This window comes from Myxocyprinus asiaticus, chromosome 24, assembly GCF_019703515.2.
Source record: "Myxocyprinus asiaticus isolate MX2 ecotype Aquarium Trade chromosome 24, UBuf_Myxa_2, whole genome shotgun sequence".
Lineage (NCBI taxonomy): Eukaryota > Metazoa > Chordata > Actinopteri > Cypriniformes > Catostomidae > Myxocyprinus > Myxocyprinus asiaticus.
This window is the reverse complement of record NC_059367.1, coordinates 9,221,528-9,248,348: the sequence shown is the minus strand read 5'-3', so window position 1 is coordinate 9,248,348 and position 26,821 is coordinate 9,221,528. Positions and strand designations below refer to the sequence as shown.

Here is a 26,821-nt window from a genome sequence, read left to right as displayed (position 1 = left end):
CTGCAAACTGCCTGCATTGTCTAGTATAACTAGTGCAAAACATAAGTTTATCTTCGGGCTTGAAGAACAGAACCGTCCCACTAGCAGATCAGGCAGTCCGCACTGCTTAAAGAGACAGATCAGAGGTAGAAGATACATAAGACCTTCTTTAAGCGTAGGCTACTACATGTTTTACAAGGCATGTCCTTATAATATGTACTATTGTAAGCATAGTTTCAGCTATAATAACGTAGTTACTATATTTATTGTTACAAATTTCCGCCTCTATTAAATATATTGATAATAATAATAATAATAATAAAGTTAAATAATAATTCAAAAAATGATTATAAAATCTTATAAGCTTTTTTGCCTCCATCCACGCTGTTTTTCAATAGCTTGTCTATGTAAACATGCGCTCAACAGGCGTCTTTGGCCGTTGCACCTCATCTTGCTTTGTTGTTGTTGTTGTTGTTGTTGTTAAAAAGAACTTAAAATTTAAAAACACCTGTGGAGACACTTGCATTCTGTACTATTCGTTGCACTGTGCAGCGTTTTGAACATGTTATCTCTAAACAGCCCCTTAAAGGAGTTGCCATATTCATTTACTATACAATAACTGTTGTAACTAGTATTTTGGCAGGATCCATGGTGAATTTTTGTGATGGATGGGCTCCAATAAATGTAAGCTGCCTACTCATTAATTAATTAAGTTTAATGAATGAATTAATTAAGTTTTTCTCCTCAGTTTGGAATGCCCAATTCCCAATGTGCTCTAGGACCGCGTGGTGGCGTAGTGATTCGCCTCAATCTGGGCAGCGGAGGACGAATCTCAGCTGCCTCTGCGTCTGAGACCGTCAACCCGTGCATCTTATCATGTGGCTTGTTGAGCGTGTTACTGCGGAGATATAGTTACTGCAGCATCCACACACAACTCACCACATGCCCCAAGTAGCAACCAGAGGAGGTTACCCCATGTGATTCTACCCACCGGGCCAGTTGGTTTCTTAGGAAGCCTGACTGGAGTCACTCAGCACACACTGGATTCGAACTTGCATTGACTCCAGGTGCAAGACTCAGCATCTTTACTTGCTGAGCTACCCAGGCCCCCACCTACTCATTAATTTGATGACTAATTTAAACAACCACCTTATGCTCCAAAGGTGAAACATCAACGAGAATTGCTATAGATTCACATTATTATTATTATTATTATTATTTAAACTTTTTTCAACAAATATTATTCTTCGAAAATAAATGCATCCTTTAAAATAGACAGCGCGTGGTATGATGCTAAACAGTATGTTTTGGCTTGTGGAGCTGTTGGTGCCGATGTCATGTGCCAGATGCCAGTATGATACTTCCCTGTAAATCAAAACAAGAAAAGACACTAAAACACTGATGTTTTCCCAGATAGATTTACTTCAAGTTAAAGCAAAGACCAAATATTCACTGTACTGTTCACTTTAAAAACTTAGATTGCTTTAAAGATTTAATTTACATTGTGTTGTTGTTAAGTAGGCTAATGCAATCAAGTTGTGTTAAAGAAAACACAAAATTCGTCGATGTGTATTATTTTGCTCGTGTTTACACTATTGCTACTTATAACGACTATTACAAAACTAAAATGCAATTTGTGGTGATTTTGGCATCACTTCCCTGTTAAAAACTACAAATACCGTCATCGCGTCCTGAGCAATGACGTCATTGGTGCGCCAGTGTTCGCGGTCGCGGTAGCAGCTATGGCGGACGTAATGAATGTTGGAGTGAATTTGGAAGCGTTTTCTCAAGCGATTAATGCTATCCAGGCTCTTCGATCGAGTGTCACCAGGGTCTTCGATTCTCTTAAAGATGGGATGAAGAATAAGGAAACCCTTGAACGGCGGGAAAAAGCCTTTATGACCGAATTCCAAGACAATTTACAGTCTGTGAATCGCGATTTAACGTGAGTTAGTCTTCTGACAATTCTCTAACTCTTTCGGAATATTTAAATGGTTTTCATAGTTTCCGTATAAATACACTGTTTACCACAATTATTGTTATTGTAATAAAAATGTGCTTACTTGTTACTACCCACCACTGTCACTAAAAATAAGTTTAGCAAAATTACAAAAAGCTGAAATCTTCTTACACCGTTTCAGGCGGTTCAATATTAATACATTTTGCTTTGCATAACTAACAATAACTATAGTAACTGATATTTAAGCGGAAACTATGGTTATCAAATTTTCGTAAGGGATGATATGAGTTCCTAGAGCTAAACTCTATTGTTTACATTTGGCCGTCAGGTTTTCTGATCCCATTGTCTGCAAGAAGTTTCTTTTCTCTGTCATGTTATCTTTCAGTTTTCTCATATAATAAGAGCTACTTAACCCTGTTTTGATAAAGCAGTTCTCTATTGTGTATTTATTATATATGTAACTTTTCATTTGTTGGCTAAATTACTTTTAAGCTTAACTACATGTAAAAAAATAACATTACAAATAGAGATTATGATTATTATTATTTACAGTGGAATGAAAATGTATTTGGAGACTTAAAATATGGGAATGTAATTGCATTAGATAATAAAATATCAAACCAAGTGGCTAGACCTTATCTATGAACTAACTTTAAGACTAATTAGCCTAATTTTTACAAGTAATTTTTGCAATTAGTTTTAATCAACTTATCTCAAGGTGTTTTAGTGGATGTATGAAGGCAGTTCCCCTCCAGTTCACACAGGTGTCTGAGAAGATCACATGAAACATGGACATGTTCCACTAACGTTATACAACCAGGAAGTGTCCAAATACATTTTGTTATCATTTTGAACAACTTATCTATTGTTTTATCATTTGAAAACAAACAAACATATATAATTATGTTTAGCCTGAAAAGTGTGCATGTGCTATCTTTCTTTAAAATAAATATGACTTAAGTTGGTTGGATATTTTATTTAATGCACAGGCATTCATACATTTATGGTGTACTGTAGACTAAATCAAGTATCCAAAAACGTTTTGGGGACACTGTACATCAGTTTACATAAGCGAATTGTGATATTTGGTGTATCATGTGCGTATGTATGCGTGTCTGTCTCTCACTGTGAAGAACATCAACCTTACCAGCATGTCTCTCTTTTCTCTCTCTGTTTCTACAGTGAATTGGAGCGTCTGAGCACTTTGGTTGGCAGGACGTCAGAGAGCCACCCTTTACACAACAGTGGGCTGCTCAGTTTAGACCCAGTACAGGACAAAACTCCTCTGTACAGCCAGCTACTCCAGGCGTACAAATGGTCCAATAAAGTAAGTTATTAGCATTTTGGTGGATTATTATTCACAGAGTCTTGAAGGAAGGAAATGAATAATATGTGTGTGAAAGTGATTTATAACCTCAATATGTCACTCCAGAAGTTCTGTAAGAAGATAAAGGCCTAGTCACTGATATGTTAACTAATAGTTAATAGTTTGCCTTTATGGGTGCTGTGCAGTAATATACACATTAGTTAGGTGAATGGGTGTTTCGTAGCACAGCTGTTAATATAAATGTTATGTATTATGTATTGACCAATCAGCAATATTAAAAATTTTGTCATTAGATTCGTGTTTTTGCTTCTGTGTGGAATGTCAAGCAATCAGTTATGCAGGTGCTTTATCAAGAATTGTTAAGATAAAAAAAGTTTACACATCAATTCCTAATTATACAAGGAGTCTATGTAGACACGGTAGAACTGGTGATACAGTATGTGTCGTGAGTGTTCTTAACTGCTGCATTGTTCTGCATCAGTTATATATAATTTATATCTGAATAACTATTTATAGATCATTCGTATATCTTCTTTTGCCAGTAAGTTACTGTAATTGAGATTTACAGTACCATAACCGTATTTCAGTTTTACAGTAACTAAATGCTACTGTAATTATGTAATACAGTGCCATTACTGTAAAAAAACCTAGGTTAACAGTACACTACTGTAATCCTATTAATTTAATTAATCATTCATTTGTACTAAATGTAAATTCGGTTTTACAATTTTTTATAATTACACTAGATTTTTTTTATAACTACACAAGTACTACTGACATTCAATCCAAACAGACACAATTTTTACAAAATATCAAAATCTTTATTTAAAACATTGCAAATGTGTGGAAACTTTGCATTTAAAATTGTCAGGCAACGTGAACTATGAGGACCCAAGTGCTGAGTGTGAACAAATGTTCATTAATGAATCAAACAAAAACCTCAAGCCCAAAAACTTGGGAGAACAGGAATAATATCCGCAGAAAAACCAGAAGGGCTCAGGCATATGGAGATTGAGACAGGCAGAGGTCGGTAACAGTAGAATAGTCCTTGCCTTCATAGCCAGGGAATGAGCAAACACAGAATCAGAGGCAGGCTAGGGTCAAAACCAGGAGGGCAGTCCAACACAGTCGGTGGCGTAACGGCAATGGAAAAATGAAACCAAGAGCGACTGAAGCAAACTGGAATAAATAGAAAACAAAACTAATAACGGCAAAAGGAAAACAGCACAGCAAGACAGGAATACACGGCACAAGGCAGGAAGAAGGCACAAAACACTTTGGCAAGGACAGATAGACAGAAATATAAAGGACGTGAATCAGAAAAGTGAAGCTACCGGAAGTGTTCCAGCGGCCATCTTTTTATGCCTAAACGCAAGAGGGCGGCAATGACTGACAGGCGATATTTTGACCAAAAATGACCCAGTGGGCTGTGTATCAATCAGAAAGGATTTGTTTTAGGACATTTGTCTATAAAGTTTATTTCACTGCTGATATCTGTCTGTTTATTGTAATTATGCACAGGATAAACAATATAAAAATCACCAGGATGTGTGAATCTACTGCATTTACTCACTGCTAACTCAGGTAATTCAGCTAACAAACTATATTTACATATGTAATTATGCATGACATATTAAACATGATCATATATATATATATATGCGCGATTATTAGCAGAAATCGATTCAAATACAATAAATATTATAAAATGCACCTCTAATACTGTCGAGGTCTTGCTTGGAGCAACAGATGTTTGTAAATAATTCACGTCCATCCGCAACAGCCAGCGTTATTTCTCTGAATAACTTGTGAATGGTGTCTTTGACAACATCCACTTCAGACTCTCGGAGAACTCTTGAAGACATCAACAGTTAAAGGGCTGCAGGCTTGACAGCGTGAATTCGTTTACTTTTTACTAGCGTATCCGTTCGCATAGGAATTAACTTATTTTTATATTAAATGTTAATTTTACTAATGTTTAAAACACTGTTGAATCATGTACATTGTTACTGTACTGATAAAAACAGTATTATCTAACACATAACAATTACATAACCACAGTGAATAACTGTACAAGGCGAATTAAGTTCACAGACCTTACGATGTATATATCTGTATTCAGAATAAACATTTTGATATTTATAATTCGTATGTTGAGGTGTCTTGTCCGTCAGCTGATCTGATATTATTTACTGTAATGAAGATGAACATAACTCGCTCTCATTTTTAATAAGGACATTTCCCGGGGGCCTGGGTAGCTCAGTGGTAAAAGATGCTGGCTACCACCCCTGGAGTTCGCTAGTTCGCTATTTCAAATCCCAGGGCGTGCTGAGTGACTCCAGCCAGGTCTCCTAAGCAACCAAATTGGCCTGGTTGCTAGGGAGGGTAGAGTCACATGGGGTAACCTCCTCGTGGTCACTATAATGTGGTTCGTTCTCGGTGGGGTGCGTGGTGAGTTGAGCATGGATGCCGCGGTGGGTGGCGTGAAGCCTCCACACGCGCTATGTCTCCGTGGCAACGCGTTCAACAAGCCACGTGATAAGATTACATTTACATTACATTTGTGCATTTGGCAGACGCTTTTATCCAAAGCAACTTACAGTGTACTTATTACAGGCACAATACCCCTGGAGCAACCTGGAGTTAAGTGCCTTGTACAATGGTGGTGGCTGTGGGGACCAGTTATGTGCTTTAGCCCACTACACCACCACCACTCCAGATGCGCGTGTTGGCGGTCTCAGACGCGGAGGCAGCTGGGACTCGTCCTCCGCCACCCGGATTGTGGCGAATCGCTACGCGACCACGAGGACTTAAAAGCGCATTGGGCATTCCAAATTGGGTGAAAAAGGGAAAAAAATAAATAGACATTTTCCCAAGTCTAAATAAATGACCATTTACATGATTAAGATATTTGCATTATAAGACTGCACAGGGATACTTCAGATATAAAAACATTGATTGGATAGGTAATATTTATTCATTGAAATCAGGTGATTTCCCATTAAGTCAATAGAATGTTTAGGCATAGCAATATGGCAGCGTGGTGGCTTTACTTTTATGACGTCATGAGCAATCCAGTTCTTTATTATAGATCAGTGATCTCACCTAATCCAAGTTCTTCCACTCAAATTCTGTTAGCTGGCAAAGGAATGATGACACTCCGTTGTTGATGATTGTCATCTTCCTCTTCACCAATTCTCCTGTCTTACGACTCACTTCGGTTTTTGCCATGCATTTTCTGTTCCATCTTCTGGATTTATCTTCACAAAGAATTTTTAGGCAACAGAAAATGAATGGGGGAAATGGAAAACACATTTAATACATAATATTAGGATACATATATTAACTGTCTATTAATGTATTAATTGTATTTTGTGTAAATGACTCTGATGCTAAACAATCATATTTTTTGAGTAAATATTTTTTTGAAATGACATTATATGCACTGTACTGTAATCACCGCACCATGGCCACATGGTCCGTCCGCATTGTGTGTGCCATGGTTTGGTGATCAAGGCTGTATAGATGCTGTATTCCAGAAGATAAAAATGATAGTTACAGTAACAAGGAAGTTAAAAAGTATATTTTTGTGATTCAGTTAAACTAACAACTAAACATGTGCGATAAACTTCGAATTAACAGTAATATGTCGATAAACAATGAGAGGTACTTACCGTTGTATGAGTTCCAATGTCGCACAGGCAGGCTCCTGGTATTCTATGTTGAAAATAAAGAAGCATCCAAAGAATACAGATAAGGCATCTGCAAAACCCAGGTGGTCCTCCAAAACATAGTCCACCTTTCAATGCTCACCATCCACTTTGTGGCAGGAAGAAATGTTTCCTGAAAAACAACAAGTGCAAATTACACACTTTTAAAAGGCATACCCCAAATGGAAAATATTAACCTTTCTCAAAATCATAAGCAAGTCTTCTTTTACCAAGCATTATCAAAAAATATAAAAAACATATATAATATATTTTTAAATAAAAATATATTTTATATATATATATATATATAAACGGTGCATTGGCACTAAAAGCCATTATGGTGAATAAAGTAATATACATCAATTTAAAAAAATACAGTAAATCGCTGTATATGGTGTTTGACATCACAGAAAATTCCCATGATGCAATTAGAATTACTGTTATTTACTGTAAAGAGAATTTTCAGTATTATACTGGGTGATTATATAGTAAATAACTAAAAATTACAGAAATGTCTAACAGTGAAGATGGTTAGTACAAAAGCCATTTAACTAACTGTAGTGGAAAAGTTATCTCTCTTGTTATGTTCTTTACGTGGGACAAACTCTATCTTTGATATATGGGTAGTAGTAGACAAATGGACATGGAAATTATAATTTTTTTTTAAACAAAAAGATTTAATATTAAACACCATATTGGTGCACATCAACCCATTCATAAATTTGAGATGAACATGAATAAGACTTACATCATCATGGGCGTCAGAGTGAGACCTAGAATCAAATATTATCATTGTATCAGTGAAATCCTACACCACGACTTCTAATAATGCTATTATACTATAATCAAGAGGAAATATGTCTACAGTTTGATGATCTAATTCTTTACATCAGTCTGAGAGAGGCATTATATCTAGAAGGGATGCGCCGATTGGAAGGTTTTTGACCGAGGCCGATTTTAACCAAGAGCAGTTGGCTGACTTACCTTATTTTGTCACCAGATCACTGTTTTACTTAAGAATTATCCTTTTAAAATATACAAAGATGTAAAAAAGTTTTTTTTACAGTTATAACAATAAATAATTTCCATTGAATGAGAATTGGATCTGTTGAACACAGGCCAAAATTTTAAAGAGAGCCAGAACGAAAGCTAAATGGAAGATAAAAAGATAAAGTTGCAAAAAAAAAAAAAAAAAAAAATGTTCGTACTTCTAAAGCATTTTTGCAGTTATAAACAACAAAACTCACATTTGACATGAATGAAATGTATGTATATGGTAGAACATTACAAATTCATACCATGCATACAGTATGTTGGGCAATTCCATGGAAATGTCAACCACATCATGAGAAATTAAAAGTTTTCACCAAAGGAAAAAAGCTGCCTTTTAAACTCTGTATGTAATAATTGGCCAATAAAAATCGGCAGCTGATACATCAGTGCATTCTTAATTATACCATGTAGCTTTGATTTTCTTAATTCAATGTGAGATGTTACAAATGTAGAACAACTTCAAAAATCAGTCTGCTTATACAGAAAAAGTTTTTTTGCACTGCCAAAAATCTTATTTAATTTTTGTTTTCAAGTGAAAATCTCTAAACATACTTTAAACAAAAAGATATATCTACCGAGAAAAAAAATGGTGTAAGAAAAGACTTCATAGAATATAGCCTATGAAGTTTTTTTTTTTATTATTATCTCATTGTCAAGTTTTTTTGTTTTTTTCTTGTTTTAAGCTTTAACCTTACAAAATTTTGTTAGATTTATGCTTTAAAAAAAAAATGCATAAAAGCATTTTTTTACTTAATATAAGTTGTAATCTATTCCCCCCAAAAAAAGTTTTAATAACTTGTTTTGCTTATTAAATGTATGTTTGAAGGATGTTTACTGGAAAGCAAGTGAAAAATACTGATCAAGAAAAAGATTTTTTGCAGTGTACTTTTGCCCAGAAAAACGACTTTCTCTTTGAATCATCCAAACACAAAGTCCTTGAGCAAATCCTCTCGATAGAATACACACAGCTGATTGCCCGAAGAGCACACACTTGAGATTCAATAGATGTAGGTGTTCTCACAGCAGAACCAACATTTGCTCAATATCCATTACAGCTGAGTGCTTTGACTTCTTTTGATCTGAAGTAGGTCTTGCGTCCTAAGTGTTATTGAACAAGATTTGCTATTCTTACTGTAAATGCAATTTAGCAAGATGCCTGCGCTCTGGTCTTGCGCTCTTTGAAGCTTTGCCCTTTGGTGATGCAGGTGCCATTATGATAGATCGGGATTTGAATGGGACATGGCACAGCCATATCAAAGCTGTGGTTCATTTATTTCTTATTTTGTTTATTCTGAAATATTGCAATTAAGTGTTGGATGGTTTGAAGAATAGGTTATAAAATGGTGAAGGCTGTTCTGAAGTGCCTAATAACCTGTTCAGTTTTTCATGCATGAATTGGTAAATGTATTTTGATTTTGCACTGAGGTGGAAGGATTTGGGTTAAAGTGCTCAATCAATAGCAGGTACTCAATCATTGATCTCTCCACATGGTCTGCATAATGGTAGGTGTACGCAGGTCTTCTTCCTCAAACAAACCTTTTCAAATCTTTTCAGCTTTGCTGTTGCAAAAAAGGATGTCACTTGTGGTTACAGCATAAAGTGCTTTTCTTTCTTTTTTTTTTTTTTTTTTTTTTTTTTAAATCATTGCAGTTAATTAAACTTTTTTTTTTTCAAACTATAACAGTTATCCTTGATCGTTTGGCACTTTTGTTGACTCTTTTCAAAGTACCTTTAAGGCAAGTCAGTTCACTCCACGGCCATCTTAGTAACGTCCCCGGGCACCTTTTTTTCTATGTATGCAATAGTCATGCAAGTATAGCTGCTATCTACATGATTGGGGAAAGGCAGTATTCTCCAAAACTAGATTTTCAAGATATTTTTTCCATTTCTAATGAGCAATAAAGTCAGCTTAAAGTCGGCATGAAATGAAAATTCACTCTATTTTCTAAATGCATGTAATTGATCTTATTGTGATGTTTTTTTTTTTTTTTTTTTTTTTTTAACCATGTAATCTTTAATCAAAATGTAATAGCTCGATCTTCAGGTGAAATGACAGACTTCTCTCTGGTGACGTATGCAGGACTTCTCCAATCATTTAGCCGCTTAAACCCTGCCCCTTTCTTATAAATACCACAACATTGCGTAGAGTTGAACGAAGTGTCAAACGCATGTTGGTGAGGATGGCAAGGTGTATTTTTGTCCATTTTCCTTCAAAACTATTGTTCCTTGACCCAAACTTCCTTGGTTACAGGTCAGCTGGCTTGAAATTACATTTCGAATGAGGAGGAAAAATTGTGAATTTGCAGATGTGTTTGAGACATTTCACTCCTGAATTGCTGAGGTGATCACTAATGAGTACAATGATTTGGATGCCTCTGGTGTTTATTTTTTTATTTTATTTTTCCCCTAATTTGGAATGCCCAATTCCTAATGTGCTTTTAAGTCCTTGTGGTCGCGTAGTGATTCGCCTCAATTCGGGTGGTGGAGGACGAATTCCATCTGAGACCGCCAGCCCGTGCATCTTATCACGTGGCTTGTTGAACGCGTTGCCACGGAGACATAGCGTGTGTGGAAGCTTCACGCCATCCACGCTCAACTTGCCACGTGCCCCACGAACCACATTATAGTGACCACGAGGAGGTTACACCATGTGACTACCCTCCCGGGCCAATTTGGTTGCTTAGGAAGCCTGGCTGGAGTCACTCAGCACGCCCTGGGATTCGAACTAGCGAACTCCAGTGGTGGTAGCCAGCGTATTTTACTACTGAGCTACCCAGGCCCCCCTCTGGTGTTTATTTATATTTTAAATGCAGTTATCTTGGGATGCACAGCACAAGTGTTTTTTCCTTTATATTTAGTGTATTGTGATTCAAAGTGTTAAAATATAGTTATCTTTTACTCACTCGTTTCTCAACTTCTACAGCCTCTTTGTAAGCAAAGACCACGATGTGCTCGTGTGTTTATGTTGTCAGTTTGATCATAAATGTGTTGAGATTGCTGCTCAATTTCATCGATAACTGGCTCTGACTCGAGCACCACGGTGGTAGGTGTGTGTGTGTGTGTCCACTGCAAACTCGCATTCAGATCTGCCTCCTTTCCGCAATGCAACGCCCAAATTTTCACAATCCAATCAACAACCAGTAGATAAACTCAAATCCCCGCCCCACATTTTTTCCTTGTTCGACATTTTTTCTTGCTTTTATTAACATTTTGAGTATAAAGACAGAGATGCGCTAAAATAGCAACAATTCAAGTAACATTAAACATTTCCCAAAGTCTAAGTGGGAGGTTGACTAATTAAAAGAACTAGTCCTCACATAGATTGCAATGGACATTAAATCTCTTAAACTCTCATCCTCCACAATATTAATCTGCCGGTAGACTGTGGCTATCCGCTTTTCTACAGCAATCATGAAGCCGCATTCATGATTTGCATCAGGACGCAACGCCAGCGTCAAGGGGCGCTTTGAACACCACATAAAGTGCTCTTAGACAAAAATACTCATTCTGCATTTTGGTGATAGTTAAGACTTGACATGCTTCTGTGGTAATTAAAATGCATCTTACATAGGCTGAAAAATACTTGATTTCTATCACAAGTCCCATCTGGGCTTGTTTTGTACATCAAATAGCGTTAAGAGCTCCTTTCCCCATCATTTGTTCTCTGACACGAAGCGCTTTTATGTGTGTGTTGTGAAGTGAGCATCAGTGTAATGACTCCAGGAGTACACATTACAAAGTTTCCGCCCTTCAAACAAATGTTTATGCTGGTTTATGATGTGTTAATGTAAACGTGTTAATCACGATTAAGAGAAATGTATGTGTTAAACTTCTATAATTAATCACATGCGTTAATGCGTCAATTCTGACAGTTCTAATAAAAACATAATATTTTAGGCAACAAAAGGTAAACACTGTGATTCTATGGAGCAAAACATGGCTTTGTTTCTGCCCTGACATGGCAACGTTGGCTTAACCAATACAGTGAGTTTGGGGCGGCTGCAGGACTATCAGTTTGTGCAACCAATGGCAGATGGGGAGAGTCTTCGTGAAACCTCTTTAAAAGCAGTGATTATTTTTTTAAAGTTCCATTTGGTGATGATAGTTGCACAGAAATTACATCAGGTTTAAAAATTATGAAAAACCTTTTTTTTTTTCTTTTTTTTCTTAAGAATAACATTAAGTGATGAAGTGCACAGTTAGACCAAGGACATTATTTAAGAAAGTAAAAAGGGTCAGTTTTGATTCCATGTTGTCCAATTTTTCAAATTCAAAATTTTCCCATTTTGAAAACCCTCACCAGTACAAACTTCACTTATGAGAACAGTACAACAAAGATTTCTATGTTGTACTGGTCTCATTAGTTTGAGTGTGGTACTGCAGCAGGGCCGGTTCATTAGGTTCTCCCCTCCGTGTGGTCAGCCAGCTGTTTTCCCACACTCTGAGGTTAGGCGCATATTATAGCTGGGTTAGGTGTGTCTCGGCTGGAGAGGTGTGGAGGCGGACATGGTCACGGGGCAAAGCCAAGCCTCTCTGCAGGAGTATTGATTCTTCGTTGCTGTCTGCACCTCCCACACCCCACTGTAAACATGATCAATGCAAACGTTTCCGCCATGCAAATATCCTCACAATTGACGTGTAGGGTGCCTTTTAAGAGGGCTGTTTTTGGACATTGTCTCTTGAGTCTGGTACAGTGACTTTTCTACCTGTGTTACGGGCATCAGACCTCAGTTGGTGTTTTGTGTTAAATGCAGTTTTATTATTAGATAAGATAATTATAGAATATTCTACACATTATGGGGAAGCTATGGGGATGAAGCAGGATGCTATTACTTTTAAACCGTAGAAGAACTTACAAGAGTAAAAAGTGGGGAATTTTGTCATCTTGTGCTGTTCTTGGCTATATGTAGCACCTGCCGCTCTGCATAGTGCATACCCTTCTGAAAAATGTCAGTGTTAGAAAGGAGTGACTGAAGTTTATTTTTAACAAGGACCCTGATTTTAACAGTTTATGTGGCACATTTCTGAACAATGTTGTCACAATGTAATGCAAGCTGTGAAAAGTGGCTGTTATTGAAAGATGGGGCAGTTAAAAACTAAATTTCACTTGACAGCAAGCCTGCAGCAAAGCACTGTTGCTCATTTCACTTTCAATGAGGGCGTTTACATAGGTCTTAAAGACGCAGCAAGGGTCAGAGAGAGCCTATTAAATGATCATCTAACACTAAATTATGAACAAAAATAACTTTGCTAACCGCTTTTTAATAATCAATAAACCTTAAAACATGTGTAATGTGTACAAACATTGTAATAATTAAGTATTAATAATTTTGTTATTTAAAAGTGCACTTAGTAACTTGTCTTTGTGTCATCTTGGATTTATACTGACACCTAGCGGCTTGGATGCAGCATAATTTAAAATCAATAGTTTTCAGTTTCAGATGCCATTGTAGAAATGTATTATTTACAGCCAGCCAAGATTACTTTAGTCAATGAGTAAAAATGTCAAATAATAAGACGGTTACTGAGATTAAGCGAGTAGTATTTGGTTGGTCATGTGATTCTAACATGGCAGCACCCATGTGTGGACCCTCTCCATGTAGAATAAAACAGCTTTTATAAGGTTACTGATATGACTGGAGTGGTCATGATTTTCTTACATATATTGCAAAATTACAATTCATGTCTTCAGGAGTTAAACTTTTTTAATAAGGAAAAAATTACTGAGTGCAGCTTTTATTATTATTAATTAAGTTTTAAAAATTATTATAATTTATGTGGTTTTAAACTTTAAAAGTTTCAGAATTAATGTTTCAGAGTTAATGTTCCACCTGTGCTAAAGATTATCTCTTAATAATGCAAAATGCATTTTTAGTTGCAGACATCATTTTCTGTTCATGAACTACAGTCTGTTTCGATTGAATTTGAGAGTGAATGGATAAACATTTAATTAATGGGAAACATGTTTCACCTTTGGCTACAAGATGTCACTCACCATCATTATTTTCTGATGTGTTTGGTCGCAGAAATCAAAATGGGGATCATTTTGCACTTAGGTGTTAAGTTAAAGCAGGTAAAGGAATCCCTGATGGCCAAAATTCAGGTCTGGAAGAGGATTTTAATTAATTGCAATTTAAAGAAATTTAAAGCAGTCACGCAACAGAGGATAGATTTGTTGGATTACATTAGTCTAAAACAAGCTTTGCCATAACTTTTATGTTTAGTCATACAACATTATTTAATTTTGATTAATTATAACTAGGCTATTTATTCCCTCATATGGATGATACATTTCAATACCTTGAGTAAGAATTGTTTTACTAATGATTTACACACAATTTTTTTTTCTGCTTTTATTTTATGAATAAGGCCCATTGTGTGTATGATAACTTGTTTAAAGTACTTTTTTTTTTTTTTAAATAATTCAATATTATTATTAAAATGAAATACTATTATTAAAAATGACCATAACAGCAATTGAATGTACAGTATGAACTTCTTTCCAGTTTAATTCTACTTCCTTAAATTCAATTCTGCATCTTGTTTGCTACTTCAGTTCAAATTCAGGAATTTTATTAAATTGGAATTTAATTGTAGTTCAGTTCTGAACCTGGGTAATTTAAACGCGTGACTGCAACGTCAGTAGAACAGAGATGTCAGAGACATTTAAGCACCCGGTTATCTCTGTTCCAGCACACAGGGAAGGCATCGGGCTGTTGTTCTGTCAGCTATAAATGCCAGAGCGGTGACTGCAAGATGAACAGATTAATTATGGGACAATCCAGATTTACTACCGTAAAAACTGAAGTGTGGGAAAATTTCTTACCTCTGTGATTTTGTCTCATGGGTTGAAACTTATGTCATGCATAGAGCCAAAGGTACAACCTTTGACTAAGTTCTGTCCTTCTGCTCATAAATGCATGCTTATTATTAATATATTGTTAATTGCATTATTAATAAGTCATATTATAGTTATCATAACTAGAAGGTGCATAGAATAGAGAAAATAATTTAAGCTAAAATATATGTTATCAATTCATAAGTAGTGCAATGCAAAATTGGCTTCCCATTTAATAAAGCCTTAGGAAAGGTTAGACCTTGAGATTTCCAGGAACAAACACATCAGGAAATAAATGATGTTGAGTGACGGCTAGTAACCAAGGGCTAAACATGTTTCCCTTTAATTGTCTTTCGTAGAATGCTCAACAGGGCATGACAAGTGACCAGGCATCATGAATACATACGTGTGTCATTGAAAAAACTCTAAGTAAAATAAGGTTCAGACTCGGTTTGCCTTTGCAAGGTCACTTGCCAACAGCGCTCCGATATTCCTTCACTTAACCAACCCGCTCTCACAACTTGAAAACAAATGAGATCAAAAGATTTAAAAAGCAGAAATTAGTCCCACTTGTGTGAAATTGGTAAGGCTGTAATTTATTTATTGAACATTCCACCATGTATGTTCTATAATATTGTATAAAGTAAACCTTCTTGTGAGCATTGCCTTCTTAGGAGTTATTTTCTGTGAATTGCTCAAACTACTTTATAAATTAGTTTGAATGATTCATTAGTGAATTGAATGATTTAATATATATATATATAATATATTTTCCATCTCAAATACCCCAGTTTGTGTTTTTTTTTTTTTGTTTTCTTGTTTTTTTTTGTATAGAAAATTTTACATTTAACCCTTTAAGCTCTGAAGGTCTTTTTAAAGATTTCCTGTTTCAGTGACGTGCCCAAAATTAAAGGCTTATAACCCAATGATGGTCAGTTGTTTGGTAAAGAAAAGAAAACATTTCAAGATTTTAATGATATAGATTATGATAAATTATTAGACTCTCAGCCTAAGAAACTGCTGAAAAATAATTAAAAAGCTTATTTTTCTTATTTGAAATTATACATCTCAGGATGTAAATATGTTAGCTATGAAAACCTGCTTTTGATTCGTTCCCAATCATGACACCTGTAATAGTAAAATTGTGTTTAGACGACAAAGCAATTGTCTCTATAACATTACATTAAAATATAACATTTTAATATTACAAAAATAATTAATCCTAGTGTCCAAAAGGTCTCCAAGTTTCCAAAAGCCTCTCCAAACAAATAAAACATAATTGTACATAAGAACTAATTACACATGCAAATACAACAATGAATAAAGGTATGCTCTCTCTCTGAAGCATGCATGCATGAGTAAAGAGATCTCATTCAGTTTCATTCTGTGTCATTTGAGCCATAATTAAGTCTCTGTTATGTACTTGGTACCATCTCCTGGTGGCCAAATGAGTATGTAAATAGAGTGAACAATCCTCTCTGCCCATATTTGGATGACTTCCACATCTGGTTGCAGCATTCTGAATCCTAATACAATACACTGGACAATGTACTACATGAAGTAATCTAACGAGATTTTTAGACAGATAGCACATTGTTCTTTGTGCACATTATGCTTCTTGTGGATATTCTAATGATCTATGCATCCGATTACATTATTTGTGGGCTCATTTTAATGGGAATGCCCTCTAAGTGCTTGTGGTCTTTTATGTTCTGTTTTTTTTTTCTTATTAGCGAAAATGTGGCTTATGAGCAATTCTTGTTTACATGTAACATGTATGTCAAAGATATGTACATAGCTATTACTCACTATATTTTTGTCTGTGAGTAAAACAAATAGGCTGGTTGAATTCTACTCTTTGAGAGCTTTCCAATGACATATGACACATGGCTATTTTTCAGTTTGAAATTTTACCGATTACAATAATATTTATAGTGCATAATGATTAATAAATTATCAAAACGGAACACTTCTGATTTGTATGCAAATTTCAGAGCACTTTTTCAGTTTGTCATAATGACTACATGCAATGTAAAGGACAGCTTCCAAGCTTTAAAACTATACCCATTTTGTGTTGGTCAAGACTGTAGTTATTCATATTTTGATAATTATTTTTTTCTTGCCGGCGAGCCAATCTGAGCATAAAGGGTTAATAAAAAATATTGATATTTTTCTGAATTATGTGTTTGCCAGTAAAAATGTAAACAAGACGAGTAAAAATCTGAACTCTTGTCCCAACCAGGCCAACAGTAATGTGTTTTTTACTTTTGTGCCCTGCCTGCTGTAATATAGCCAGACTTTACACATCCAAAGGCTGTACATGATGATATCAGTCATTTAGATTGCACTAAGGTTGGACTTCCAACAGCTAAATCATAAGTCAATCCCTTTTAGCAGAGTTTATATTATGGATATTTATATAATCACAAAGCCTACAACTACCCCCCCCACCCCCACCACACACTTTCTTTTTTTTTTTTTTTTTTTTGCCCTGAAACTAATCAAAAGAATGGTGTGAATGTTTCAGAGGCTAATGGCTTTTCGCACACCCTACACTGTGCTGAAACTGTGCAGCTGGTAAGGCGCTTTATCTTGTGTTGAACTAAGCTGTCAGAAGAAACAAATGGCAGGCCTCAAACCCGGAGCCCACAATAAGATCAGAGAGCAGCGGACTTGCCATCACAACATGTTTTAGCCCTGTGGTTAATGATGGAGCATGTGTCCGCCAATTGCTGTGCTAGGAAGGACTAATAGCCTGGTCAGTTTTAAAGATCAGCATGGTGCGAAGGGACGCCAAAGAACAAGAAACAACTAAGAGAGGTTGAAAAAAAAAAAAAGAATCAACCTTTTGAAAATGCACTGCTCTGAAAAACAATTTTGTTGTAACTTTAGCAAGCTTGGATTCCTTATTAGTTCCAAGACAAGTCAGTGTGAAGTTGAAAAAACAGTGGTCTCTGTCCGCCTTGGCCTGCTAATTCCTCATTAAAAGAGCATGGGACTTCTGTGAGCCTTTGATTAAAAAAAAAAAAAAATTCAGTGTTTGCTATTCATAAAAGGGAATGTTTAAAATAGTTTGTGTTGGAGACCATGGGGATGATATTTTCTCATTAAATTTTTTTTTCTTGTAAGTTGTCTCATTGCTGATAAAATGGGATAAATATTAATGATAATTGTGCTTTCTTATAGGGTTAACCTGATTGCTTAAGATATCTAATTCAATTATTTTTAGGGCCCAAGCACTGAAAGTGCGGAGGCCCTATTGTTCTAAGGATTATTAGGGCCCAAGCACTGAAAGTGCAGAGGCCCTATTGTTCTTCTAAGGATTATTATTATTCTTTCAATGTTTTCGGTACTTTTGGGGTACTTAACGTGTGAAAACTCTTGAAATTTTGCACAACACATCAGAGTCGTCGGCCATTAGGGCTGGGCAAAGGTGCAGGGCTTTGTAGCACCCCCTTGAAAATAGGCATGTAAGGGGGGCTGTGTAGCAACCCCATTTTCACCTACAGTCACCAAAATTGGTACATATATAGTTTGTTCTCATAATGCTAAACAACATTCATACTCCCAGTCATTAGCTCCGCTCAAAAGAAAGTCGGCCATTTTGTATTTTCTGAAAATCGCAGGCTCTGAACTACTCATGACTACTCATAGGGGATTCATGTGACTCTGTGATTCATGTGACACTAAATTGCTTTTTTTGATATTTTGAATGGTGTCGCCATGGCGAAGCAATACATTTATGGTGAAAAATGGAAAACAGGAAGTGCCTTATATCTTCTGTGTGCATTGTGTGATGTTTTTTTTTTTATTTATTATTTATTTATTTATTTATTTTTTGGATAAATTCAGTTGTATGTTTGGTAATGAGGGCTGATCACATCGATGCAGCTATTATGGGTCACGGTCATCACGCCACCAACTGGCAGCAGGAAGTATGGCACTTTTAACAGACTTTGAAATAGCCCTCTTGTGCTTACATGAATTGCTTCAAAATTCTTTAGAATAATGTCAAGACACTGCTGATGTAAAATTGTAAAGGAATATTTGATATCTTAAATACTGTTGCCATGGCAACACATTAATTGTTATTATTCCTCTCTTCCTATATTTGGGTGTTTTTGAGGCACATGGCATGCTTAAAATTTCATAAAATTTTGCACACACATCAGAGCCATCAGCCATTAGGACTGGGCAAAAGTTCACGCATGGGCGTGTAGGGGGGGCTCTGTAGTGCCCCCTTTAAAGAGCCCATATTATGCTAATTTACAGGTTCATGATTTTATTTTGGGGGTCTACTAGAATAGGTTTACATGATTTAATGTTCAAAAAACACAATTTTTCTCATACTGTACATTGCTGCAACAACTATTTTCATCCTCCGATCAAACACTCTGATTTAGCTCCTGTCTCTTTAAAGCCCCCCTTTCCAAAAAGCCCAGTCTGCTCTAATTGGTCAGCTGGCCCAGTCTGTTGTGATTGGTCAACCAGGCGTCGGAAATGTAACACCCCTTACCATAACTGAGTTTCAGGCTTCTTTAACAGCTGTAAACACTATTGTAACTACGGTAACATTGGTGTCAGTTTTTGCTGTACCAGTTTGAGTCGGAGTCCGATAATGAAAGTTTGGAAGAACAAGCTGATCTACCCGAACCACCTTTGCAAGCACGACTTGAGCAGGACGTAAGGATAGTGGTAAGTTTTAATTTTGTAGCTTTCTTACAAGTACACTGTTGATTATTGTGAACCTAACAAAGCTTCAAGTAAAAGACACACAGTGCATCTAAGTTAGTCATCTTTTGCTGGAATGGGTGTAGCCAAATTTTTTCGCCCGAGCTATGAATGGAGAACTGAGGCTTACTCCCGGTTGGACATTACCGGGGGTATTATAGAGTTAGTGAGCAAATTAGCCGTGGATAGTGGCCGTAACATTACAGCTTGTAATTATATAATTATATAAGACTCTTGAGATAGACCATTTTGTTACACAGTTTTAGGTAAAAGCCGGCCCACAGCTGAATAGTAAACCCTTACCAAAACAATAACATTATAGCAAGTTAGCCGAGCACTACCATGGATTGCAGACGTAAAATGACCGTTTGTAAAAAAAAAAACAAAAAAAAAAAAACCATCCCCACACTTGATCACTATTTTTGATAGTAAGAACGACAAACAATCTTCATAATTCTACACAATTGTAGGTAAACGTGGGCCCGCAGCTGATTAGCAGTTAGCTAGCAGGTTAGCAGAGGCCTACAGCTGTGCACTGGGTGTACACCGTAGCTACAACACAAAACTCCACATTTGAACTCTCGGTAGCAGATAAATCCACAAATAATCAAGCCTGCTTACAGGTTGTTATCCTGAAGTGCCAGATTGTCCCAACAAAGTGGGAACTTCACCATCTTTCAGAGTAACCGTCCTGAAAATCCAGCATTGGTTGTGGTTGTACTGCTGAAGAATAGTGGTAAAAATAAATTTTAACCACTAATTCTTCAATTCGTCTGCCTTTGGAAGTCCAAACAAAGAGATTTTGCTTTTGCAGTGAAGAAAACAGTCTTCTCTACATGGTGATAACACTAACCCAACTCATCCTTGTGGTCGGGCCAAAGTAGCCCTTAGACGGGCATTATGCAAATGTGTTACATAGTGACGTAGATACTTTACGGAACAAATGGCTGGACTACAAACCAGGCGTTTTGTGTAGTTCAGGAGCAGTGTTGTCTGTGGGAGAGAATAACTCCCTTTTGCGTGGACTTTGTGCATTGTAACTTTGCAGACCTTTTACATGCACAAACAGCTATATTACACACTAAAGGAAAGGTAAAATCCCCAAAAGTACAATAGGGCCTCTTTAAAATCTGGATGTAATGTGGTCTCTGTAGCACCCCCATTTCCCCTACAGTCAAAATAGCTATAGTTCTCATCAAGCTGGACAACTTTCATAATTACAGTTATTAGCTCCTCCCAACAGGAAGTCGGCTATTTTGGATTCTTTGAATATTGCAGTCTCTGAACTTTTAAATACTCCTCCTAGGGGATTCATGAGACTGTCAGCACATTTAGAATATGTTATGCCAAGACATTGAAGATGCTAAATTGTGAACAGATTTTTTATATATTGAACGGTGTTGCCATGGCGTGGCATTAAATTAATGGCAAAAAATGGGAAACAGGAAGTGTCTAATTTCTTCTGTGTGCAATGTGTGATTTAGATCAAAATTGAGATTTATGTTTAGTCTTGGGGGCTAATTATATGGATGTGACTATTTTGGGTCACGGTCATAGTGCCACCACCTGGTAGCAGGAAGTGTGACTTTTACAACAGACTTTAAAATAGTCCTCCTTATATTTACCCAAATTGCTTCAGAATTGTTTAGAATAATGTCAAATACCAAATGCATGTGTCCACCTTGCATTGTTTTCCGAAAGCCACCGGGTGGAAAATGGACCAGTTGTGCTTGGGCCTGTCATTCTTGTTTTGCTTGATGACCCAGATTTTACATTGGACATCACGTGGCGATGCAACACAGTACCAAAATCGTAGAACATTAAACAAAAATGTCCTTGAACTCAAATAGTTTTCAAAGATGTTGGCATGACACACAACCTGTCCATTTTTCAGAACTTCTACCAAGTGACAGATAAATTTGATTGGACACACGACTTTTGACGTCAACCAAAGAAGATATGGTGTTTTCTCCTCCCTTTTAAAAGTTAAGTCTTCCTTTTGCTATCTTAACTATGCACAATTATATGTTAGTTGCATTTTATTATTTGCATTTAGCATTAATTTTCCCCTGCTTTCCACGACCCTATCAAAAAAGACCTGCGGCCTATTTTCGGGTCGAGACCCTCCAGTTGAGAACCACTGATCTAAATTACTTAGTTGTTGTAAACATTTAAGATGGTGCTTGAGGAACATTTGCTCATCTGTTCTTTTGAACATCCCAGACATTTTATATTTTATAAGAACCAATACTCTAATTGGGAAATTTCTATCCCACTGCTCGTAGAAGCCAAAACAGGTTTTGGATCTTATTAAAACTGCTTTGATTTGATACGCCTCTGTCTCCATATTCAGTCATCACTGCCTGTAGAAACTTGTTTATATCCAAATGGGTTTCCTGCAAGGAATATGTCTGATCTCGATTGCGTTACCCATAACCCTGATTAATGAGAACTAGGCACAGAAAATACCCTAGACCTTGTGATCCCTGGCTGATATTTAAAAATTAATTAACCCCCTGACTGCAGCATTGCTGCTTCCCCCTCTCTCCACCCATCAATCTCTTTCCCTCATCCACCTTCCTGGCTTTTGAGGCGTCTGTTTTCTACCTCTTTTCTTAGGGATTAGTATCTTAATTATCACTTGTGACTAAATATTTTTTTAACAAGATCATAGATCATGCATATGCATGGAATAGCATTTACTGTATAGCTGCCACTCTGTCTTTGTTTATTCATCATGTGCCCAGTTTTTCATTTCTGTGTTTTCAGGTTATTGTTAGGGATGCACTGATCCGTTACCTGGATCGATATGGGCTCCGATACTGACGTTTTTAGATGGACTGGGAATCAGTGCAACGAGTCCGATCCAAATCCGATACTGTGTGTTAGTCATGTTTGTTCCTGTCAAGCTCCAAAAATGACATAAAAGAACTATAAAAACACCATTGAAGTAGTTCATATGACTCGTGCATTTTATTCAAATCTACTTGAAGATGTGCAATAGCTCTGTGAATCACAAAAGGCTGTGTTTAATTAGTAAATATATAATATGCACGTGCAGCGCCAGCGCGTTATTGAATGGCGCTGCTCTGTTAAAACACTCGCGGCTATTTTTAACCTTCACGTGTTGCACAACATTTGAGCGCTACTCACAAACAACATCTCAGATGTAGATGCTCAATAGTTCGGTTCACTTATAATATGAATTTAGAATGGCACCGGAGGTGCATTTTACTAGAATTTGAATAAGAAGCTAATTAAACTACTGTGAACTTGCTAACAAACAGACACATACAGGACTTCCTGGAGAGTTCAGAATGTCAAAATAAAAGCCTGAGGGTTTTAAAGTTAAAGGTGCACGATTGAAATATGTTACTGTTGTATTTAAAATTCTAAAAGTCAATAATAATAATAATAATTTATTATTATTATTATTTGTTTACAAATTATAACAATATTTAAATTTAATGGGTTCCGAAAAAATAACTGTGAATGAAAAGTGAACTGATATCTTACAATTAAATTGAACAAAAAAAGATCTGAATCCTTTAAAGTCCAGATGCAAGTTGAACATTTTTTGCACAAAAAAAAAAAAATTAATTGCCTTTTTTCTACTGAACACTTAGACTGGAATTATTGTTAATTTTGCTGCAGCATTATCCAGTAGACTAGTTAACAATGAAGTTTTTCTTAATAGTTTGTACATTTATATTGAAATAATGTGTAGTTAAAGGTTTGTGTTTCTTTACATATAATTAGCATCACTCAGTGAGGTACAGATATTCTAAACTTTTATTATGAAAAAAACAACACTGGTATCGGATCGGTATCGGCCGATCCTGAGATTTCAGATATCGGAATCGGATCGGAAGAGAAAAAGTGGTATCGGTGCATCCCTAGTTATTTAATTGCACTCCCTAATAATCTAATTTGTCATTTAGCAGACGTTTTTATCCAGAGTCTGACAGTACTTTATTTTGCTGGGACAGTTCCTATATTGTATGAGCAACAGGCAGTGTCCCACTACCTAACAAACAACTTTATTTTGACACCTATCAGCTGTGTTTGCTGAGATCTCTGCCTCTTTTGTCATAGGTCTGTCACACTCAACAAGGTCGCAGTGTTGCAGTATTGTTGGACTTGCCCTAATGTTATTGGTGGGCTGTAGAACTGTTCATAGCGTTTGGAATTCTGATCACAAATTAGATGTTTTACAGGTTGCCGGGACACTGTTTTCATGCTGCTAAAATCACATACTGGAGTGAAATGTGTTGGTATATAAATTGCATTAGGCATTGTATCATAACAAGATCAAACCCGAGAGACCGTCCCACCAACTGTGAAAATATCAGATATGTCGGATGTTTTCAGCGAGTCGGCAGGGCCATTAACTCAGCAGAAAGTAGAGTCGTTGCTGACCGTTAACGCAGACTCCCTGTTTCTCCAACAACTATGTAAATTTAAGCTTACGACTGAAAATCGATTGTAGTTGCTATAGTGGGACAATGGCTTTGCTAAGTGAGATGTTTGCTTGCTTGTTTGAACCTACCTTTTCGATTACCTGCCCAGTTTTTTTTAATCACTACACTACACCACCCATGCAATTAGAGATACAGATTTGTGATAATTAGATCTTAAGCCTAATCTTTTCAGAAATGGGTTTTCACTACTAAATAATTTTTTCAGTTGTTTTGAAGTCATGCACTGAAAAAATGACTATCAAGATTTACTTAATTTTTATTTTGCAAGTTTTTGCATACAGTTTAAGTACATTTTAAAGACATAAAATTAAGTAAAATCTACCTAATTTCATGACATAATATTGATTAAAGTAATTTAACTTAAACATTTCAGTAGCTTTTACTTACAAATCTGCTGTACATGGTTCTTAAACTTAAGTTTTCAGTGAACATGTTATTAGAACATTTCACATTTTAAACTTTCCTTAAACACAATTTTAAACATATACCACAGGACATATGATGCCTTTCACAGAAAAGCTTAATGCGCATTGTATTACGTGCCACGAGATCTCGCGATATTAAAACGTGACTATATTTCTCGTTGAGGTGAAAAGCTGTCTCATGATATCAGCGTGACGGAGTGTGAGGGAGAAATTAGCATAGAAGATGCCCACGCCACTTTTAAATTGTTCATGTGGCAGCATTTTAGGTACCCGGTGGAAACAATAAACAGCGACAGAGTGACAGACAAGACACGAAAAAAGGCTGCATTGTTTGGAAGGCTGCGTCCTCCGGAGGTCGCATTTATCAGCTGCATACATCATCGTATTTTCTTTTTCTTATTTTTTTATCTATTGTCAATGCCTTTTATGTATATGCACTTACATTTATACAATTGTTAACCTTTTTTGCATTCCCAAAAAAAAAAAAAAAAAAAAGAAACGAGACAGCCTCGATGACGTATGCGTCCGACAAATGCGACCTCCGGAGGACGCAGCATTCCAAACGAGACACAGCCAATATGTGAGCACTGTAAGAAAATAGTGCCGTACACCATGGCTAAGACAAGCACTATGCAAAGACACCTACAGAACCACCGCAGCTCTCAACTAAAATCAACCAGGTCTGAAGAAACTCATACAGAAATCATACAGGAGAGAAGCCAGTCAGATGAGTTTGTGGCAAAACCTTTTACAGTGCTTGCATATTGTTCTGTCTTTTACTGCATATGATAATTCATACTCAGAAAGTAGAACTGAAGTGACATTTATTACAAGATGCATTGTTTTGCATTTTGTGACTTTCAGTCAAATAAATGACTATTTTTCCAGTCATATACACTACCAGCCAAAAGTTTTGAAACACTTGCCTGAAATGTTTCTCATCATCTTAAAAATCTTTTGAACTGAAGGCGTATGCTTAAATGTTTGATATTAGTTTTGTAGACAAAAATATAATTGTGCCACCATATTAATTTATTTCATTACAAAACTAAAATTTATTTAAAAAAAAAAGATGTGTTGGACCAAATAATAAAGAAAAGCAGCCAATAAGTGCCCAACATAGATGGTAACTCCTTCAATACTGTTTAAAAAGCATTTTCTCAACTTCTTGATTCCTCAAGAAGTTGAGAAAATGTCAAGAGTACATGTCTGCAAATTCTAGGCAAAGGGTGACTACTTTGAAGATGCTAAAATATAACACAGTTTTGATTTATTTTGGATTTTGTTTAGTCACAACATAATTCCCATAGTTCCATTTATGTTATTCCATAGTTTTGATGACATTACTATTATTCTAAATGTGAAAAAAAAAAAATTGTAATAATGAGTAACTGTTTCAAAACTTTTGACGGGTAGTGTATATAGTGTTAAAATATCGTCTCGTCTCGTAAACCCAGTATCGTGTATCGTCACACCCCTACTGGCGATAGAAATAAGATACAGAGCTGCGCACGCAGACCTAAACAAGCACGAATATGGTAACGATCAACAGATAATGTTTTTGATCATGAACATAACTTCAAACTTCACAAAACAAGAAGTTTCCAAATGTAACAACAAAATAAACAATAAAAACGGTGTAAATAAACTTTCAAACAGTGAAACCATGCAGGCTCATTAATTATTCAAGACCGATGAATGCTGAGAACACCAGCTTTGAAAAGTTAAGTAATATGTACCTATTTAACTGTGAAATTTACTCAAATTTGCGAATAGATATGACAAGGTTTTCTACTTTAGGATTAATACATGACGCATTTTATAGATAACAAATAATCATAATATTATTTACTTATAAGCTAGAGATACAATTTTTACATGTTTGAACTGAGTACAAATGTAGAATTTACTTAATATTTTCAAGTTCATGTTTTAACTTATTCAATGTAGAAAGTACTTAAACTTTTCTGCTATGTTTACTTGCACCTGAAAACAAATTTTCAGTGTGTTTAACGATACCCATACCAATCGATGCACACTTTCTCTCAGTCTGTTTCATAGAAGGCTACCTCTCATAAGCAACTAGAATTGAGTTAAACAAATTGAGCCAATTTCCCCTCAAGTATATATAATTTTTTTTGGAGGATTCTAGGTAAAGAGGCACTCATATAAAGTCATTTCATCATTTCTTGGGGCAGGAAAATGATCAAAGGGGGTTGTTTCAACTTGTACTTAATATTCCTTACATGATTGTGCTGTTCCCTGCTCTGCAAAGCCAATTTGAATAGATATATTTTGATGGGGGTGTGATATTAGT

At 36.1% G+C, this 26,821-nt stretch overlaps 1 protein-coding gene across 2 annotated transcripts in view; it reads left to right on the top strand.

Annotated features, from left to right (window-relative positions):
* Window positions 1–1,703: 1,703 nt before the first annotated feature.
* The window catches only part of LOC127415160 (mediator of RNA polymerase II transcription subunit 27), an 86,569-nt gene continuing 61,451 nt past the window's right edge, over window positions 1,704–26,821 (top strand). For both annotated transcript variants that reach the window (XM_051653773.1, XM_051653772.1), the window contains exons 1-2: window positions 1,704–1,924; window positions 3,122–3,266. In XM_051653773.1, the coding sequence (XP_051509733.1) occupies window positions 1,722–1,924; window positions 3,122–3,266 (348 nt within the window). In that variant the 5' untranslated portion in view covers window positions 1,704–1,721. The remainder of the gene's footprint in view (window positions 1,925–3,121; window positions 3,267–26,821) is intronic.